This window comes from Pleuronectes platessa, chromosome 4 (assembly GCF_947347685.1).
Source record: "Pleuronectes platessa chromosome 4, fPlePla1.1, whole genome shotgun sequence".
NCBI classification, from domain to species: Eukaryota; Metazoa; Chordata; class Actinopteri; order Pleuronectiformes; family Pleuronectidae; genus Pleuronectes; species Pleuronectes platessa.
In genome coordinates, this window is record NC_070629.1 from 28005741 (window position 1) to 28025273 (window position 19533).

General features: G+C 44.4%; 2 protein-coding genes across 2 annotated transcripts; one reads left to right on the forward strand and one right to left on the reverse strand.

The window, feature by feature from the left end:
- Positions 1-1843: 1843 nt before the first annotated feature.
- On the reverse strand, positions 1844-4410 carry LOC128438853 (histone H2A.V). Its single transcript, XM_053421593.1, has 5 exons — positions 4250-4410; positions 2992-3069; positions 2783-2896; positions 2546-2675; positions 1844-2431 (listed from the first exon to the last, which is right to left on the reverse strand). The coding sequence occupies exons 1-5, from the start codon at positions 4250-4252 to the stop codon at positions 2370-2372; spliced, it is 387 nt and encodes a 128-aa protein (XP_053277568.1). The 5' UTR covers positions 4253-4410; the 3' UTR covers positions 1844-2369.
- Positions 4411-4516: 106 nt separating this feature from the next.
- On the forward strand, positions 4517-8092 carry LOC128438634 (transcriptional activator protein Pur-beta). Its single transcript, XM_053421245.1, has 2 exons — positions 4517-6720; positions 6826-8092. The coding sequence occupies exon 1, from the start codon at positions 4915-4917 to the stop codon at positions 5887-5889; it is 975 nt and encodes a 324-aa protein (XP_053277220.1). The 5' UTR covers positions 4517-4914; the 3' UTR covers positions 5890-6720; positions 6826-8092.
- Positions 8093-19533: the final 11441 nt, after the last annotated feature.

Consider the following 19533-nt stretch of genomic DNA (forward strand, 5'->3'; position numbering starts at 1 on the left):
TAAAACAGCTGCAGGGCATCATGGGAGTGTGCAGGTTTCTCAGAAGATGGTGTGAGACATGTTCTGTGTGGTTTCGTGGTGGAGCTGTGTCTCTCCATGTGGTCTCGAGGAAGGTGATGATGATGATGCTTTGTGCACTTAGGAATCAACAGCTGCAACCAAGAGTCTGCAGCCTCTGTGACTTTGAAGGTTTAGGTTAGTGAGGCATTTAGTTGATTGTTTAAGTGCTATAGGGAATGCATTACGCCAATGTATGTGTGTGTTTGGACTACTTTTACACTTTACATTGCAAGTCACATTCACCCACTGACACACACACACACACACACTCATGCAGAGTTATTCACTGCCCTTTTTATACCTCACACCATTCAAACACTGTCAGGTTTGAGGGTTCAGTGTCTTGCACAAGGACACTTCGGCACACAGAGCAGGAGCTGGGAATCGGTCAATAGATGCTCTTCTTAGTTTCAGGTGATTTATGAATATCATAGTCGATGTCTGACAGATCCTACTTAACATTCTGGTCATTTAAATACACTTAAATGTTATATATAGATTTAAATGTGTTTTCTCAGGTAGAAGAACATTTGGAGACGAGTTCGACCTCTGTTGTTCCGGTAGTTTTCATATTATTTTCACTGTTAAGTTTTACTATTACATAATTATTCATTTATTTCTCCACAACTCTGCATCAAAATCATTTCATCTAGATCGCAGATGAACTGACTCCATCATGTTTCTGTTCATCACATTTGAAAGAGGATGTTTGGAGATAAAATTAAAAAAAAAACTCTGTTCTGTTCATTTGGAACTTTTGAACTCCACAAGTTTAAAATTATAATTTGCATCCATTTTATTTATGTAACCCGACGTCTTCTGCAGCTAGAGAAACCACACTCTGGTGTTTATAAAGTTGCTGCTGCTACATGTGTTTATTAATAAATACGGTAGAAGTTTTGTTTATGAAGTTTTTCTTCAAACCTTGTTCCCTCTAGTTTTGCAAAAGTCCACGTTGCTATTTGAGATATATTCATGTCGCAGATCAGTTTGAATGAAGGAAGGTTTTTGTATATAAATGTTATATCACATTCATATTTAGTTCATATTGTTTCTTCCGGGAAGGAGGTGTGTTATTGTGAATGTCAGTGGCTCCCCCTCCTGTTAAATTATAAACTTGCATGACAGGTTCCACAGCTGCTGTTGGAAAAGTCATCTTGCAATAAGTCAATATTTATTTAGTCATAAACTCCACACAAATTAAACAATGAGTCTGAGACATGAGATGATGTCTAACCTCAGAGTGAATTCAGTTTTATGGATCAATTTGGGGAACTCGCGTGATGAGTCATCAGGGCATCCACATCTGTTTTTTCTCATATGAAAAAAAAAAATCTAAAACATGTGCACTGAAAAACCAAACTGAAAACCATGTTGTAGTTTTGTTTGTGTATTGTTAGACAGTCATAGCACCTCACGTATAAAACTTACAAAATTCAGAACAGCAAAAATAATTTCAAGTAGGGTCTTCAAGCCAAGGACAACATGCAAATGTTATTTAATCAAAGATAAAATACGCAAAGTCATTTTCTTGAACATGAAGCTTTTAAAAGACTCTAACCTCTTTACTTACTTAACTAAAATACCATATACTTCAGGTGGGGGCGTGAATGAAGCATGATGTTTTAAATATCTGGGCTCTTACTTTCTCTTAGTCATAGCTGACAAATGCTTTACTAGCAGAGTGATGCAAATGTGCACAGCGGCTGAAACTCAAAGTGTAAAATGAAAGTCGAACAGCATCAGAAACATCAGCACAAAATACTGCAGCAGATGGTCGCCATGAGGGTTTTTCCATTTTAATGTAAAAAATTATTTTAATACAACACTATGGTTGTGCAGTTCAAAAGATTACAGTGAGTCAAAAGGAAAAATAAGCACCATCTCAGTTAGCTGTTCACTAATTTTCTGTTCAAAAATCTGTTCTCCTTAAAAACTTGTATTATAGTAAATATCGTAACTTCAAGAAAATAACCACAAAGCAAGTGTTTTTTTTTTATATAAAAAATGGTTTAACAATTTCTTTTTTCAGTATAAAACATTACAGAGTCCCAGGCCAATCGAACAAATTCACTGTCACCACTTAAAATAATCACGAACTCCCCCAGTCAAACGTTCTACAATAACATACAAAGGGTTGTTTTTTTGTCGTTAAGGGGTTTACTGTACTTTTTCTAGTTATGGGAAAATATAACAACACAAAGCCTAACAATCACTCTTCGTTTGCTATAATATTAATAAAAAAGAACAAATGTGAACTCCTGGTCCGATCAAAGCCCAAGCCCCAACACTTCTGGTCAACATGGCGTCTATGCAGTCTTCTGCTGGCCCTTCTTCCCGATGAGGGATTTGTGGATGTGGGGAATGACACCTGAAAACAGACAAGAGTCGGTGAGATGAGACGTTTCAAACAAAGACTGATGTGTTTAAATACACAAGTAATAAACCAACAGAATTAGTTTGTCGGCGAAATTCCTCCGCTTACCTCCTCCAGCAATAGTTGCCTTGATGAGGGAGTCCAACTCCTCGTCACCACGAATGGCGAGCTGCAAGTGACGGGGAGTGATACGCTTCACCTTCAAGTCTTTGGAGGCGTTGCCCGCCAACTCTAGTACCTGGGAAACAAAACACGACCGTGAACAAACATCGGTGGAAACACCTCACAGATGCAGCACGTCCTCTAGCGTTAACCACGAATGTGCACGGTGCGGCGAAGGCTTACTTCAGCGGTGAGGTACTCGAGGATAGCAGCGCTGTACACAGCTGCTGTGGCTCCTACACGACCGTGGCTGGTTGTGCGGGTTTTCAAGTGCCTGTGGATACGACCCACTGGGAACTGGCAGGAGAGAAGACACAAGACAGCGGTTTACGAGTCAAACCCAGGGAGAAACAAAAAGCAGGACATGAAGCGATATGAGTGAAGGGGTTTACCTGCAGTCCAGCCCTTTGGGAGCGGGACACTGCTTTCGCCTTGGCTTTGCCGCTGTCTTTTCCTGCTTTGCCACCGGCCTGTTGTAGAAAGGAAATCACAAAAAAACAAAATAAGCTTTCCAATTGATGAGGCTCAAATTTCATAAAGGGAAGATCAGCCTAATCTGGGTTGAGTCATATTTAACACTTTGAGACATTTATAAAAAGTAATTCAAGACCCCGACAAACGTCAAAACAATATCTTTGATTGAGAGTTTGTTTAAATCTATTAATAAGCATAAGAAGATATCAGAATAACAGTGAGGGAGGGTAACAATGACGTTTCCTGACAAAGCTCAACATATGACATCACACACACTATTATTATATATTATTATAAGTTGGTTGCTGCATCTCAGATTTCACAATGAGGTGAGGTTCGGTTTCAAATGAGAAACTCGACTGATGAGACGATCGGCTTCGAACAATAACACGCCGGAGGATCAACGGGGCAGATTCCCGGTTTAACTGTCACCGCTTTTCCCGCCAAGGCGAAATAAAACACAACAAACGAAAGATGGGCGGTGGTGGTGGCGGCGGCGGGACACGAACCCCCCCACGCACACACGGGGGGGGAAAGCCCGGTGAAGTTGACAGCCTACAGAGGGGGATTCTAACGGAAACACACCGGGGGCTGTCAGCTGTGGACCCCGCGGGAAAACAGCGGGACGCACGCGCCGCTTCGGGACGGTCAAGTTTTACATTCGTGGATTTTAACCGGAGGGAAAAATTTTAAAAAAAAAGTTCAACTCACTGAATCGTGCATGTGAATAAAAAATAAATAAGCCACACGGTCGATTCCCTTAAAATCCCCCTCTCAAAGTTTACCCACATATTCCCGAAGACATGCGATCAATACTCCGACCGTTGAGTGGCTAAACTTAGCCTGCTAATGGCTGCTAACCCAGAGGCTACACCGACCCGCAGAATGTGCTCTACCGCCAAAGTTATCGCTTCGCTCCGGCTCCCACCCGAAGGAAACACACACGAGCAAACATCATCCAGGGATTTACCGGGAAAAAATCACAACAAACACCGCACTTCTTCTGCTAATGCTAATGCTAACGTGCTAGCTGACACTTAGCTCCTTAGCGAGCTCTTTTCTATTTTTTATTTTTTGTTAAGCACACAGCCCCCGGTTCACCCTGTAACCGGCACTTTCTCCCGGTAACACCGCGGACACGCCGTCCCCCAACTCCAGCAGCCGAGGCGCACCTACCATTTTCCCGTGTTTGATTGAAGAAGCGAGCGGACGGAAAACGCGAAATCTCCGATCCCGAAAGCGAAGAAACAATAAAGCCTCTCGCAAAGCTTTGGCATGCGACCCCTCGTGGGAGTCCAGCGAGCCAATGGGAGCGGGTGTTGTTGCTTCGAATCGCCGCGTCGGCCAATCGCAAGCGGGCTTACAGGGCGGTCACCCATCCCCCACACCGTGCCCGTAGGTCGTGTCCGCCTATGCGCACGGAACCAACAAGTAGGCGGGACTTCGACCGTGTCCTTCCGCCCTGAAAACACACATAACACACGGGCAGCGGTTGGATTTCCTCATGAATATGAGTTGCACGACACTTGTTACTGCGCCAGATTCAAAATGTCCGCCCCGACAGAGCGAAGACGATCATGAATCACAGTTAAACTCAGTGAACCCTTTCCAGCTGAGTGGATTCAACTTCACTGGAGGAGTGAGGAGCGTATACGCCGTCAAAGGGGCGGGGACGTTTTCTTGACTGACAGTTGAACCGGCGAAAGAGAACGCGGGGATTACGGTTGTTGGTGTGATGGGCAGTAGGAGAGGCCAATGAGAGCTCGCGGATCTGCGTCCGGTTTCCTGAAGGCGGAGGTGGGGGTCAGAGCGGCGCAGAGAACGGGCTGCTGGTGGCGAAGATGGCGGATGGGGACAGTGGCAGCGAGCGCGGCGGCGGCGGTGGAGGAGGCAGCGGCGGCGGAGGTGGAGGCAGTGGAGGAGGTGGTGGTAGTGGTGGCGGGGGAGGAGGAGGAGGCGGCGGCGGGTTCCAGCACTACCAGCGGGACGCGGAGACCCAGGAGCTGGCCTCGAAGCGGCTGGACATCCAGAACAAGCGCTTCTACCTCGACGTGAAGCAGAACGCCAAAGGCCGGTTCATCAAAATCGCGGAGGTCGGCGCCGGGGGCTCGAAAAGCCGCCTGACCCTCTCCATGTCAGTGGCGGCGGAGTTCCGCGACTACCTGGGGGATTTCATAGAGCACTACGCCCAGCTCGGGCCCAGCACCCCGGAGCAGATCGCGCAGTCATCCGGCGGGGATGACACCGGGCCTAGACGGGCCTTGAAGAGCGAGTTCCTGGTGCGTGAGAACCGAAAATACTACCTCGACCTCAAGGAGAACCAGCGGGGTCGCTTTCTCCGGATCCGGCAGACCGTCAACCGAGGGCCCGGGTTCGGAGTGGGAGCCGGTGGCATCCCCGGGTCCGGCCTGCAGACCGGACAGACCATCGCTCTCCCGGCCCAGGGCTTGATAGAGTTCCGCGATGCTTTGGCCAAGTTGATAGACGACTACGGCGGAGACGAGGAGGAGCTGGCCGGCGGTGCAGGGGCCGGGGGCTTCAGCGTGCTCCCGGAGGGCACCTCCATCATGGTGGACTCCAAGCGGTTCTTCTTCGACGTGGGGTCCAACAAGTACGGAGTTTTCTTGCGGGTGAGCGAAGTGAAGCCCAGTTACAGAAACTCTATCACGATCCCCTTCAAGGCGTGGGGCAAGTTCGGCGGAGCGTTCAGCCGCTACGCCGAGGAGATGAAGGAGATCCAGGAGAGGCACCGGGATAAGATGTACGAGAGGAGGACCGGAGAGGAGTCAGAGGGCGACGACGTGGACGACGATTGATGGAGAGGAGGCCACTTGTGATGAAGCTGACAACATGATGCAAAGTCTGGAGATAAACAAGAGAGAGAGAGAGGAACGACTATTCTGTGCATGACGAATCGAACATTTAAAATGCAAAAAAAAAGAAGCAACGGAGTAACATAAAAAGTATATTTGACTGAGAAATTACTGTCTATATAAGAGATTAATGTCCTAAAGTGTAGGTGGATGTTATAGCTAAATGAGTGCAGACTGCAGTAGTCAGCTCCTGTATGAGACCCCCCCCCACCCCCACCCCACCCCATTGATAAAGAATATTATATATGAATATATATCTATATATAGATTGTCCATTAGAAAACCTCACACGTGTAGCCCAGCAAATTAAGTTTGACAACGCTCGAGACCACACAGCCTCACTTCCTGGTTGATACCCAATGGCAAGAGCTCACCTGGCGCTGACCCGTGATGAGGAGGAAGTGCGTCATACTCCGACCAGCAGGTGCAGAGTGGGAGTGAGACGCCTGCATCACCCACCATCAGCTGTATCTGAGGGGGAGGTGGGGGGGGGAGCAATCCCTGGCACCGCAGGACGACCTCTCGGCCCCGAGAGGTCTCACGAGGTGACCTGCTACAAGCACACGACTCGTTTGGATTCCCTGGACACTCCAGATGAGTCCAAATTATGTCCCTCCTTCACTCCTTCCCTGGCTCCCTCCCTCAGGTGCTGACCTCCTGCTCCAACAGCTGAAGTGTGGAGAGGCCTGCTCACACGTGGCAATGCCCGTCCGTATCTTTGGGGGGTTGTATCAGCATTTTCTCGAGGTCCTGGGTGCAGATCTGGTTCTGCCAGTCGCTGCGTTTGAGACTTCTGTGGAAACTGATGATGTTTCAGATGATGCAGGGCCTCGTTTGACCCCCGTGACCCTTTGGTTGACGGAGACGCGGCGAGCTCAGGCCTCTTAGCACTGGTCACGTTTTTTCCGAGTTAAAGCTTAATATTGCCGGGCTTGAGCTACAGTCCCGAGGCGAACTGACCTTGTTGACCTATTTAGAATGCGCTATTTGGATCCTTTTAATCCTGAACTCAGACCATTAATGACTGAAGTAACATTCAGTCCGATTGTAAAACAAATTTGGTGCTTTTGGAAAACACACAACCCACAGTGGGGTGCTGTACTTATAGAAAAATATATACTGGAAGAGATTTACTTACTAAAAAGATCAAGCATAGATAGACTTATTTTTCAAAAGAGATATATTGAAATATGTCTTAGGAACATGAGACATTTATAAGATAACGCTGCCTAAAGTGGCTTATTTAAAACACTAAACTTGGATGCAACTGTCCAGGGTGATATTTCATACCTGCTTTTTTCCTAACCTTTTCTTTTATTCCTTAGAGGAAGTAACAAAAACAAAAAAAAGAGAGTACAACAAATTGATAACACAGTATGTTATAGCAATTTCTAGAAACGACTTCATTGAAGTCGTTTGTCAGCAAACACTCAGCACTCCAGTTCACTTTACAGAGCAGCGACTTGTCCCCTCGTTTCAGTCCACACGTTTTTACCATGTTTGTCATAAACTGGCTTTCCATCAGTCGCCATACGACGCAAACATAAACACCCGCAGTCATCAACTTTTTGTCTTTAGTGCTCCTTTTTAAAATATGATCATTTTTGCATGCCTGCTCTTGCGCGGAGCTGCCTTGTGTTCTTTTCTTTTGCATACTCTGATTGCTGTATGATGGTATTTATCCTTTTTTTTTTTTTTTTTTCTGAGAGCAGTTTCAAGTTTTATTTCTATATTGCAACGGCGAAAAAAAAAAGGTTTAAAGTTTACTTCTCAGCCTAATAATAAAAAAAATAAGCCACAGACTTCCCGTGCTTTGGGGAATGTCACCTCCATCGTCCCATTTCCTTCGGTGTGTAAACCCTCTCGTTGACTTTTACTTTACCCACTTCAACACAGCAGAGACATGCCATATGAAAAAAAAAAAAATTTACTCAATATCTGGGAGCAATAGTTTTTTTTTTTCTCTTTCTTTTCTATTGATATAAATATACTATATAGTAAAATATTACACATGAGATTGAACTACATCCTTCTTCCTGTACTGTGTTACGTGAAATGGCAGCTGTTTCAGTCATGTGTGTTCTGCTGTAATATTCTACCAAGTTCCTTTCAACGAGAAATAAAAAAAAAAAACGTTTTTTGCTCAGGAGAAGTGTGGTGTCTTTTATACCTACTGATTATTTTCAGAATCCATTGGAAATGAAGGTGACCTCTTCATGTTGCCTGTTTTTTGAGAAAAAGTCCAAAATCCCCAGGTTTTCTATTTACTACTGCATCTTAAACTAAACCAGTGAGCTGTTAAATACGTTAATTGAAGTCAAAGGAACAGTTTTACTCTAATTCTGAGATTCAAAGGTAGAAAAGCTCAGAATAAATGAGTGTAAAACTGAAAAGCACTCATCAGAACATCAACAAAATAGAAACCAAGCATTACAAACACCAAAATACTGCAAAAGTCCTGCTTGCACAAAGTGTTTGAATAAAAAAAAAACTAAAAAATACACTGCAGCTCTCAGGCCTACGTGGAGCAGGTCAGCCAGGCAACATGTGGAGGGCGTGACGGGGTGGGTCTTATTTTAGAGGTACTGAAAGTTCCCCAGCTGTTTGCAGTCTGTCAAAGCTCAACCAGAGGAAGGTCAGGGGGAAATGTCCGGGGCGTCTCGTCTGCTGTCACACACGGAGGAAAACCTCCCATAGTGAATGTAACTGACCCCAAACACATCAGTAAAGACATAAAATTGTTCCTTATACCCCCTCGAGGTGGGGCATTTCCTTCAGGTATAAACATTGTCGATTTTTCTGTGTGAACTCGTTCTGTCTTTGTGCACTGAAGCGCCTGCAGAGGACGTAAAGAGCAATCAGCAGAATCGTCCAATATCGATATTTAGTGTTCAATACAATAGTATAAAGCTTTCAGAAACACGTTAGAGCATTTTGCATTGGATATCTATTCAAACTAAATCTGTGTGCATTGGGGACACGACCTGCTGTTTCGGCTTCACACTCATGCATGACGAGTTTGGAGAAACACCTCAGTCGTTATAATGTAAATAAAAATGGACGACGCATCTCCTCTTCCTTCCATCGGACATGGAGGTTCCGCAGCCAGCCACCAGGGGGGCGATCAAGACAGGTTGGGGCCTCACTTTTCACTTCATGACAGTAAATAGGTCAGTTTACGTGTTTTCTTACGCAGCACAACTGAGAAAAAAAAGAAAACCTGGGCTCGTGGTCCAGAGCCATGGTGAACTTGCCTCAACGTGCAAACCGACTGATGCGATGACATCACATCACTGTTTTGCAATAAAGAGTTAAACAGAAACAGCCGCAAACGATACTGATCGTACTGTTTCCAAACACCAGGATCTGTCAGTAACCACAAGCAGGATTAACGCATTAAGCAATCTTTATTCACTGATGCAACGTCCCTCTCCCACGTAAACCGCACACCCCCGGATTCCTTCTGTTGACGTGAATGAAAGTGTTGCATGTTTTCTTGTTATCTGTTTCACCAGAGGCTTGTCAGCGGCTACGATCTGTGACCCACGCTGCCCTGTGAGCAATGCTAAACCCACTGCTGTCACAATCTCTGTTCACCCTCAGGTTGAACAAACGTTGCTCATTACCCTCATGTGCATTTTGTACGCATTTCATTCACACGCAAACACACACACAGGCACCGCCCCCTGCGCTCTGTGTCACACGTGGCCCTGTGACCTCTGCGGGTGCCGAGTGATGTGCGAGTGTGTGAGGGGGGAAAACGTTGCAGGGTGTGCGTGCGTGTGTGTGAGAGGACAGCTCAAGGGCACGTAATACCACACTGAGCCGGGTGCCAGTGAAAGACAGGATTACTTCTCATGGCCCCGGTGTCCTGGTGGCCCGCTCCAGAGACATGAGCCAGGCTAAGCTGCCCATCCATCATTTAGAGCAGGCGCGAGCCAGTGGAGGCCGAGGGTTGGATGTCTATGAGGTGGTGAGGTGCTGAAAACACCTGCCCCCCCACAGCCACACACACACACACACACAAACACACACACACACACACATCCACGACTCATCTCTAATACTGGGAGAACCTCCTCTCTCACGACTTGTGGGTTGTGTAGGGGGCGCTCTTGAGGTATTGCAGAATGAATGAGGGGGCCTGCAGAGCTGTAGCCGCAAAGACTAACACTTTAGTGGTAAATACAGATTCTGCCAATTCTATATATTTTTTTCGATATAAGCACAAAAACAAGATTCAGTTCCATTAGAAGAAATTTAACATTGACTTTGACCTAGTGTGGTAGATAGTTATAAATGCCACCATGACCAAACGGCTGCATTAGCCTGATTTACATCCTCCTTTAGAATGAAAGAAATTTCTCACACTCGTAGAACCAGTTCCCTAAATATGCCAGATTTAGGGAACTGGCGGGCGTTAGAAAACCCCGCTATATCTCGGGTTTTCTTGTGAAAGGTGAGTCACAGCACAGGGTTCAGAAGTTCACCGACCTGGAGGAAAAGCTTCTTGTTCTAACTGAACAGATGTAGTGTCATTGCACAGTAATTAAAAAACACAGCGCACTCTTCTCTCCATCTCGTGTGACCCAAACCCGACGTTAATCTGTTGTGATCGTTCACCTCAAGGGTTGTGCATCTAAGGTTTAGTCAAACTTACCCAGGATGCATCTGTGATCTCTAGAGCCTCCCTATTAAGGAACTGTTTAATGTCAGGTGGGGGCTGAGGTCTTGCATGTTTTTATTTCCTCCTTTGCATTTGTTTGTTTGTCCCTCCTGTCTTCTAAATAACAGCTGATGTCCTCCAACCTGAGTGTTCCGGTCATGCCTGCTCATTGGTTCCCTCCGACTGAGTTGGCCAATCACCATCCAGGAATCCTGAATAAACATGGGAAACCTGAAAGGAGGATTTCTTTGTAGAAAAGTGATCATGTTTCCTGCCTGAGACGTCAAAGAACATGTCTCTTGTCCATCCATCCATCCATCCATCCATCCAGGCATCCATCCTGCTTATCCTCTGAGGGTTGTGGGCCATTTACATTTTGTATGACTTGTTTTATGTTAAGAGCCACCTCAGTATCGTCTCGGTGCGCAGTTTCTCCTCAGACAAACGCATCAGGTGTTTGAATTTGCAGAGATAGTTTGGTCAAGCAGCCTTTATTGATTTAGATTATTTGGCATTTTGAGATCCTTTGTTAAATTTGTGTGAATTCATTCAATCACCTGAATTTGACTTTGTTTGAGTTTTATGTTTCATCGTCTCCAGTCGCTCCTCCACACACAAGAGGAGAAATATTCATCAGGACACATCGAATCTGGAGCAGAGAGTCCAGGGATCCCAGCGAAATATCCTATAGTGTGCGAATGAGTCGCCCCTGAGCTATTTTTAGCCGGTGTTGCCATGTGTAAGGAATGCTCTCCACTGTGTGTTCAGGCAAACTGTACAATTTCTACGCGCATGACACAGCGTCATCCTAATCCCATGCACGAATGGAGCAAATGATCAGCTCGATTCCTCAGAGCTGAACTGCTGAACACACACACACACACACACTTTATTGTGCTTCTTATTCTTAGGGAGCACACTCATTGGCATAAAAGCGTTCCCGAGCCCCTGACCCAAACCCAATTCATACCCCAAAACCAAATGTCAACCCTAAAACAAGTCTTTGAAAAGGTGACGACTGGTCAAAATGTCCTTGCTCTGTAGGTCTATGCTTAAAATGTAGACACACACACACACACACACACACACACACACACACTTTAGTATCACTGTCGCCTCTTTCTCTCCCTGCATCTCAACATTCCTTCAATTCACGTTGATTTACTGAGATGACAGCTGAGGACAAAGCCTTCCTCCAAAGGAAGACTTTCTCTCTCCATCTGTTTCCTTTCTTGCTGTGGCTCAGGGGGTAGAGAGGGTTGCACACCAACCATTCCCAAGTGTCCCAGGGGAAGATGCTGAACCCCTAATTTCCCCTGATGGCTGGTGTGACAGACAAAACAGCTCTGCATACCGAGCAGTGCATGGAAGTGTGCTGATTTGTACTGTAAAGCGCTTTGAGTGACTGGAAACAAATACAGAACAGATGCTGTGTTGCTAAGGTCATTGGGTTTAGCAATATAAGCAATTCTCCTCCAATAAAATTGCTCTTTTTAAAGCAAGCAAACATCACAAAGTGCAAATCGTCAGTAGGAGATCTCTCTTTTGTTGTACCTGCTGAAAATACAGTTATTATCTTGAATTAAACATTATCGGAGAGGCAGCACTAGATTAAGGCCACATGGGGGCAGCAGAGAACAAGTGATCCAGGTGCAAAAGGTGCAGCTTGCATCACGGTACCTGTTTATCTGCAGCGAGGGACGCCACAATCAAAATCAATAATGAGTTATTAAAGAGGACAATGGCAGCTGGGACCAATTCATCCGGCCAGCCAGGATTGCACAGGCCTGTGTGAGTGTATAGATCCAGGTCCCAGCTTTCAAATGACAGACGGGCCCAGGTCAGGTCCCAGTTGAACAGTCCTGGTTCTGACATTATTTAATAACAATTTTACTTCCCCCCCGCCCCAATTAATGCAGTGGCAGCAATTTTAAACATGATTCACATCCCGCAGGCCGTTACTTCAAATCAGCACTCCAGCCTCAATGCTGTGCCGTAACTCAGGGGCTGTTTTGCAATTGTGTCCTTTCCACGATCATTCACTTTTCCAAGCAACCGGTAGGAGCTTGAGAGCTGTCATCAAACCAGCTTTAGCTTCATGGTTCCAGGACGTCCACCTTCTAATAACCAAAGACTCACACTTCAACAAGTGGTCCCTTTTGACTTGTTCTTTTACAGTATCCTCAATATTCACTTCATGTGTAGCAGCAGAACTTGATGCAGAGTCCCCACGGGTCTGAATATTTATAATCATTTTGCAGCCACAGTTAAAATAAATAAGCAGTGTGCAGAATTTGCAGTGGTCAGTTATCATCCCTGCAGGTTTCCATGTCAGTTCCAACTGTTTGCTGAGGAAGGAGCTCTGTCGAGGAACCATCACCTTTCACACAACTAAACCCCAGAGGTCATTTAAAAATAGTTTCAAAGGGTTAATTTCTCAGCTGAATTACTGTAATTTAGCTGAGAAATTAAACCTAATGTGTCATTTAATGACACATTAGGTTTAGTTGGGTTTGTTGAACAATGATTGTTAACGTGTTTTCATGACTCATCACAGGAGCTGGTGTGTGGCAAGTGTTGATGAATGTCAGAAAAAAGACACAGATGTTCAGAAATATCTTTAATAACAAGTTTTCCCGACCCGCTCACAAGTCAGAAGCACACACACACACACACACACACACACACACACGCAAGAATGAAACACCCACTCATCGATCCCCAGCTGGATTCACGAGAGAGGGGGGGGGGGGGGGGGGGGGGGGCTGGGTTGATGGCTAACACGTGACAGACGCAAAAAACTAAACACAACCAAAATAATACAAACATCTCCCGGTGAAAAAGTGGCGACACACACGCTGAACACACCAACGTGAATGACGACACGTGTGAAAGACAAACTCCGGAGCCAGGTCTCCATATTCTACCCGCGGGTCAAGTCTGACAACGGCCAAACGCACACAGGTGCACACACAAAAACACGGGCGCGCACGCACACCCGCACAGAAGACACGCTTACACAAACACACACACACACACACACACACACACACACACACACACACACACACACACACACGGACACACACACAGACATTAATAAAATGACTATATATTCTGTGACATGATAGACATTTTCTTTTATAGAATAGACATCATAGAGCCAACAGCATAAAAGGATGAAAACACACCGTGGAGGTTTAAAGCACCTTGACTTGGTGCCACACACTATGGAACAGAACAAACGTCTTGTGCTCTTGTCCACACTAAAACAGGAGCAATCATCAGAAGACACCAACAAATCTACAGTGAAGGCTTCTCATCATTCAGAAGCTCTAGTCTTCAGGACACTGAGAAGGAAATTAAAATGAGTGCTTTTCAGGAATCTCACTCTCACTCAGACCTTTCAGAGGTAAATGTGTTTCTTCAGATACTAAAAGATGTAAACAACTCGTACAAGACACACCTATAGACTTTAGAATGGAAATGACAACAATCAGAAAATGTATAAATTATGAATTTGTTTATGAAACATGTAATTAATGAGAAAATTATTATCTTTTGTTAATAACAATCAGTTTTCCTTAGACGTGTAACTCATCTCATTGCATTCAATGTATTATTCATTCAAATTCAATAATTCTGTGTTGTCTGTATCATTTACCCCTAATTTTGTCAAGTTTGTTCAGCTACACAAGCAGATGAGTAATATAAACATGTTGATGATTTGATAAATTTACAACTTTACAAATATTCTTCAAGAATGAACATGAATAAACAACAAACTAACCATTGTTTTATGTTTCAGGCTTCGCTGAGCTTGACAGACTCTCCTCATCAGGACATGATGATTGAAGTTGAAAAGGAAATTGAGAAGGAGACTGAAGTGGAACTTGAGGATTCTGATGATGAATTTGAGGATTCTGATGATGAATTTGAGGATTCTGATGATGAATTTGAGGATTCTGATGATGAACTTCAGGAGGAGACTGCAGATGAACTTGTGGAGGAGACTGAAGATGAATTTGAGGAGGAGATTGCAGAGGACATTGAAAAGGAGACTTTGCAGGAATTTGACTATCTCTCTGACTTTGACGAGGTAAGTCTGTGTATTCAGATGCAAAGAGATTAAACAAGTCCTACAAAACAATAAGGAAAATGTAAATGTGAATTATTTATTAACTCACTTAACAAAATTATTATCTTTTGTTAATAACAATCAGTTTTCCTTAGACGTGTAACTCTTCTTATTGCATTCAATGTATTAATCATTCAAATTCAATAATTCTGTGTTGTCTGTATCATTTACCCGTAATTTTGGAAAGCTACAGACGCAGACGATTAAAATAAACATGTTCTCCTCTTCAGGATATTATGAATGAAAGTGAAAAGGAAATTGAGAAGGAGACTGAAGATGAACTTGAGGAGGAGATTGAAGAGGAACTTCAGGAGGATTCTGAAGATGAACCTGAGAATGAAATCAAAGAGAAACTTCAGGAGGAGACTGAAGATGGATTTGAGGAGGAGATTGAAGAGGAACTTCAGGAGAATTCTGAAGATGAACCTGAGGAGGAGATTGAAGAAGAACTTCAGGAGGAGACTGAAGATGGATTTGAGGATTCTGAAGATGAACCTGAGGATGAAATCGAAGAGGAACTTCAGGAGGAGACTGAAGATGAACCTGAGGAGGAGATTGAAGAAGAACTTCAGGAGGAGACTGAAGATGGATTTGAGGATTCTGAAGATGAACCTGAGGATGAAATCGAAGAGGAACTTCAGGAGGAGACTGAAGATGAACCTGAGGAGGAGATTGAAGAAGAACTTCAGGAGGAGACTGAAGATGGATTTGAGGATTCTGAAGATGAACCTGAGGATGAAATCGAAGAGGAACTTCAGGAGGAGACTGAAGATGAACCTGAGGAGGAGATCGAAGAGGAGCTTCAGGAGGAGACTGAAGATGAACCTGAGGAGGAGATCGAAGAGGAGCTTCAGGAGGAGACTGCAGATGAATTTGAGGAGGAGACTGCAGATGAACTTGAGGAGGAGATAAACGATGCTCTTGAGGCTGCTATTTCCCAGCAGCAGGAAGACAGAGCTAAATTGAACAAACTGACCAGTGAAAATAACCACGTTGCCTCAGAGAACAAGAGGCTACAAGGTGAACTGGAGGAAGCTGTACAGCAGCACCAGAAAGACAGAGAAGCTTGCAGCAGACTTGAGGAACAAGTGAAGAAGGAGAAATCCATGTTCTTACAAGTAAATAAGGAATTAGAGAGGCTAAAGAAAGCCCAAGCGGATAGAGAGGCACTGATGTACGACAAGGAAACACTAAGCCTGCAGAACAATGATATCACGGGTAAATTAGAGGCGATGGAAGCTAAATGTAAAGAAACCGTGTCACAGAAAGATGAAATTATCTTTAAGAATCAAGCCATCATTGTTGAGCTCCGACATTCAGTCGATGAGTTCAGAATCAGGTTGACAGCACAACAGGCAAACAGTGAAAGAAAAAAGGCCCAAATTGAAGAGTTCCTAAACCAGCAGCAGAAGGATACAGATCAACTGAAAAATCTGACCAACGATAACCAACAGCTGGCTACTAAGAACATGAAGCTACAAGGTGACCTGGAGGATGCTCTAAATGAGATGCAACTCGCTCGTGCCACCGCCTTATCGGAGCAATTGGTGGACAGATCGAAAATAGACTCTCTGACTCGTGAAAATCTACAAGTTGCCTCTGAGAACAAGAAGCTACGAGGTGAACGTGTCGATCCTGTACGTGAGACAGCGCTTGCTCATGAGGCTGACATCTCCAAGCAGCGTATAGACGATCTGATTGAGGAAAATCATCACCTGGCTTCCAAGAGCAAGATGGTACAAAGGGAACTTGAGGATGCTTTAAATGCTATAAGCCATGCTCGTGAAGCTGCCCTGATCGAGCACCAGGAGTACAGAGCCAAACTAGATAATGTGAAGATGAAGTATATAAAACTTGTTTCTGAGAAAAAGAGGCTACAAGCTGAACTGAAAGACACTCAAACACAGCAGTCAGACAGCAAGAGGAAACAAGCCCAGCTTGAAGACACCCTACGTCAGGAGCAGATACAAAGGGCCGTCTTGGAGGAGAGAATTAGAAACACTGCCTCCATCCTTGAAAAATAAAAGAAGAAAACCGGTCATTTTGCCTATGCTCTAAAAACAGAAAGGGCCAAGAAGGGCCAAGAGTAAGAAATACAGTTTTGAGCTCTGGGAACCCAAGATCAATAAATTAAAATTGCAGGAGCGGCAGCATTTGAGTCCATCCCTCCACCACCCTGACAACCTGCACAAGAAACATGGAGACTTTCATTCTACTTCCCGCGAGCTGCTTCAAAATCTCGGCACCCACCCGAACAGCAGGCGCAGCCGGGGACGGCCAGAAGTCTGTTGATCTCATTGTCCCCATCAACACCAGGACACCAGAAAGTCTACACATCTTCTGCTGCAGGCTACAAACACATGTCTTCCGACTACACCTTGGTTCGGCCCAATCCCAATTCAATCCTTGGTCCTGTGGTGGTTGGAATCTTCCCCTACGAATTGGGACTGCCCTTCAAGAAACCTGCCACGTCAGTAGTGGTCGATGTAAACAGACGAGTCCAAAGTTTTGCCGGGGATGTCATTGTGATCAAGATTGTTGAGATTCTATATAAACCAATGATATGGTTTGCAGTTACTAAAGTGACAAATCAATAATATCCAAATAAAATCTTTGCATTTGAAACTGAAAAGCTTGGCTGCTCTTATTTCACGTATGAATCAACAGCTCACAGCTTCAGGCTGCTAGCAGTGGTCTGTAGACAACATGCTTTGTTATTAGCGTAGCAGCTAGGTCCAGTTCCTTACTGCTATACGCTGATTCAATCAAGTGCATCATGAGTCTTCCAAGAGGTCGGGTGCTATATGAAATTCTGTGAAAATACCGGATTATGGTGCAAAAAAGAAGATCGCTAGCATGCTAAAGCTAGCGCGTTGCAACCTTTTGTTTTAAGGTCATTGGCAAATTACCATAATACATTGAAATGATATCAAACTAAGATATTATATCCCCCCCTATTAATGGAGCAAATATAGGGTGACCATACGTCCGTATTTCCCGGGACATGTCCGTATTTCACGACCTGTCCCGGGTGTTCCGGGTTATTTTTAGAAAGTGAGGAAATGTCCTGGTTTTTAAAATTACCTTCTTTGGACCATTACATTTACATGCACTAGGGCACTGCCCACGGCGCTGCGTGCGACGTAGCCTAATCCCCGCCCCTATGCTGTCAGCCCTATTAATCAGAACGTAGACAACGTGACTGTCAGTCATACGCAAGCAACATGCCGAAGCGCAAGTGCTCGTTTACCGACGAATTACTAAAGAGTTTCCCGGCTTTCAGACCGGGTCGAGACAAATGGGAAGCCTTGTGCACAGTGTGCAAAGCAGGCACATATGTCTCGGTGTCCAATGGAGGTGCAAGAGATCTGAAAATCCACCTGGACACCGAGAAGCACAAAACAGCTGTCCGAGGCGAGGGTAGTGCTAGCTCGATCACACAGTACTTTCTCAGACCAGGGAACGAGGATGCAGTGAATGCAGCGGAGGCTGCATGGTCATTTCACACAGTGAAACACCACAACAGTTACATATCCATGGACTGCACTAGTGCATTGCTCAAAAAGACCCTCTCCGATTCAGTCATTATTGGAGTTATTGTTATTGACTTTTACTGAAAAGCATTTTTAATAAACCAACTGTAAATATCTTGTTCTATCTATATAATATAATATACCGGTATAATTGAATAATAATAAAATACTATTAAAGCAGCAGCATCCTCCACATGACCGCCCACCCCCCAGCCCCCCCCCCCCCCCCCGCCCCGCCCCACCTTCAACCCCCCCCCCCCCCCCCCGACAAGGTGTCCTGGTTTTCCCAAATGAAAATATGGTCACCCTAAGCAAATACTACATGTGGGAAACCTCTCCCAGCTTGCCGGTGATTCGCGAGGCATTGTGGGCAGAGATGGGCAGTATTTCAATTACTTGTATTTGAAATACGTATTTCAAGTACTTTAAGTATTTTGTCATTTGTATTTGATAGTGCCGATACAAATCAAATGTAATTTGTAACAAAATACTTTAGAGTTGAGTAATTTAGTATTTTAAATATTCAAAATACTTTCTCCACTAATCAAAAAGCAGTTCACGAGTTCAGTCTTCAGATCTTCAAGTGCAGCAGATTGTCTGTCAAGGTAAATATTTTATCTGAGTGTGACAGATGTCAACTAGCTTGGATGTATAACTTATGTCAGGGTCTGGCTACATTATATAGCCTATTGTATATACATGGTGATGGTTTTAATATCAAACAAGCGATAGATGCTAACATGCTAATGACGCTAGCATGCTGGCTATGCTAGTGCATAGCTAGTGTTTAGCAAGTTAATTTATCAGTTGAGTAGCTAGCTATAGGAAGAGGGAGATTAGGAGCTTGTATGTTCATGATAACCTTATCTAGAGACGTCTGCCCATCTAATCTTGCACTGTATTACAAGTTTTGCTTTGTCTTCTCAATGTGAATGTCATAATGCCATATCAATGGTTGGGTCTCAAGAACCAAAATGGAAAGGATTATTATGTCATAAATATGTCAGTGTGAATATTACACTTAACACTGTAATATATAACTATGGCCTACCATGCCACTGGCCAATGTAAAAGAGAAATTAGTAGGCTACCATGCCACTGGCCAAGGTTCAGTAAAAGAAAAGTAAGTAGGCTACTCACTTGTTTAGTTATTTTTCTGTGCAGAACTTTATGTACAGTAATTTATTTAGGCTATTTACCTGTGTAAAACTGGTTTTAATTCTATATTTTGCTTTAATAGTATACATAGG

Excerpts from the sequence above, each read along its gene's own strand:
- LOC128438634 (XM_053421245.1), top strand. The coding sequence starts at position 4,915 with ATGGCGGATGGGGACAGTGGCAGCGAGCGCGGCGGCGGCGGTGGAGGA.
- LOC128438853 (XM_053421593.1), bottom strand. Across the intron at positions 2,897-2,991 it reads CCCAAAGGGCTGGACTGCAG|TTCCCAGTGGGTCGTATCCA; the intron begins GTAAACCCCTTC and ends CTCTCCTGCCAG. Across the intron at positions 2,432-2,545 it reads GGCAACTATTGCTGGAGGAG|GTGTCATTCCCCACATCCAC; the intron begins GTAAGCGGAGGA and ends GTCTGTTTTCAG.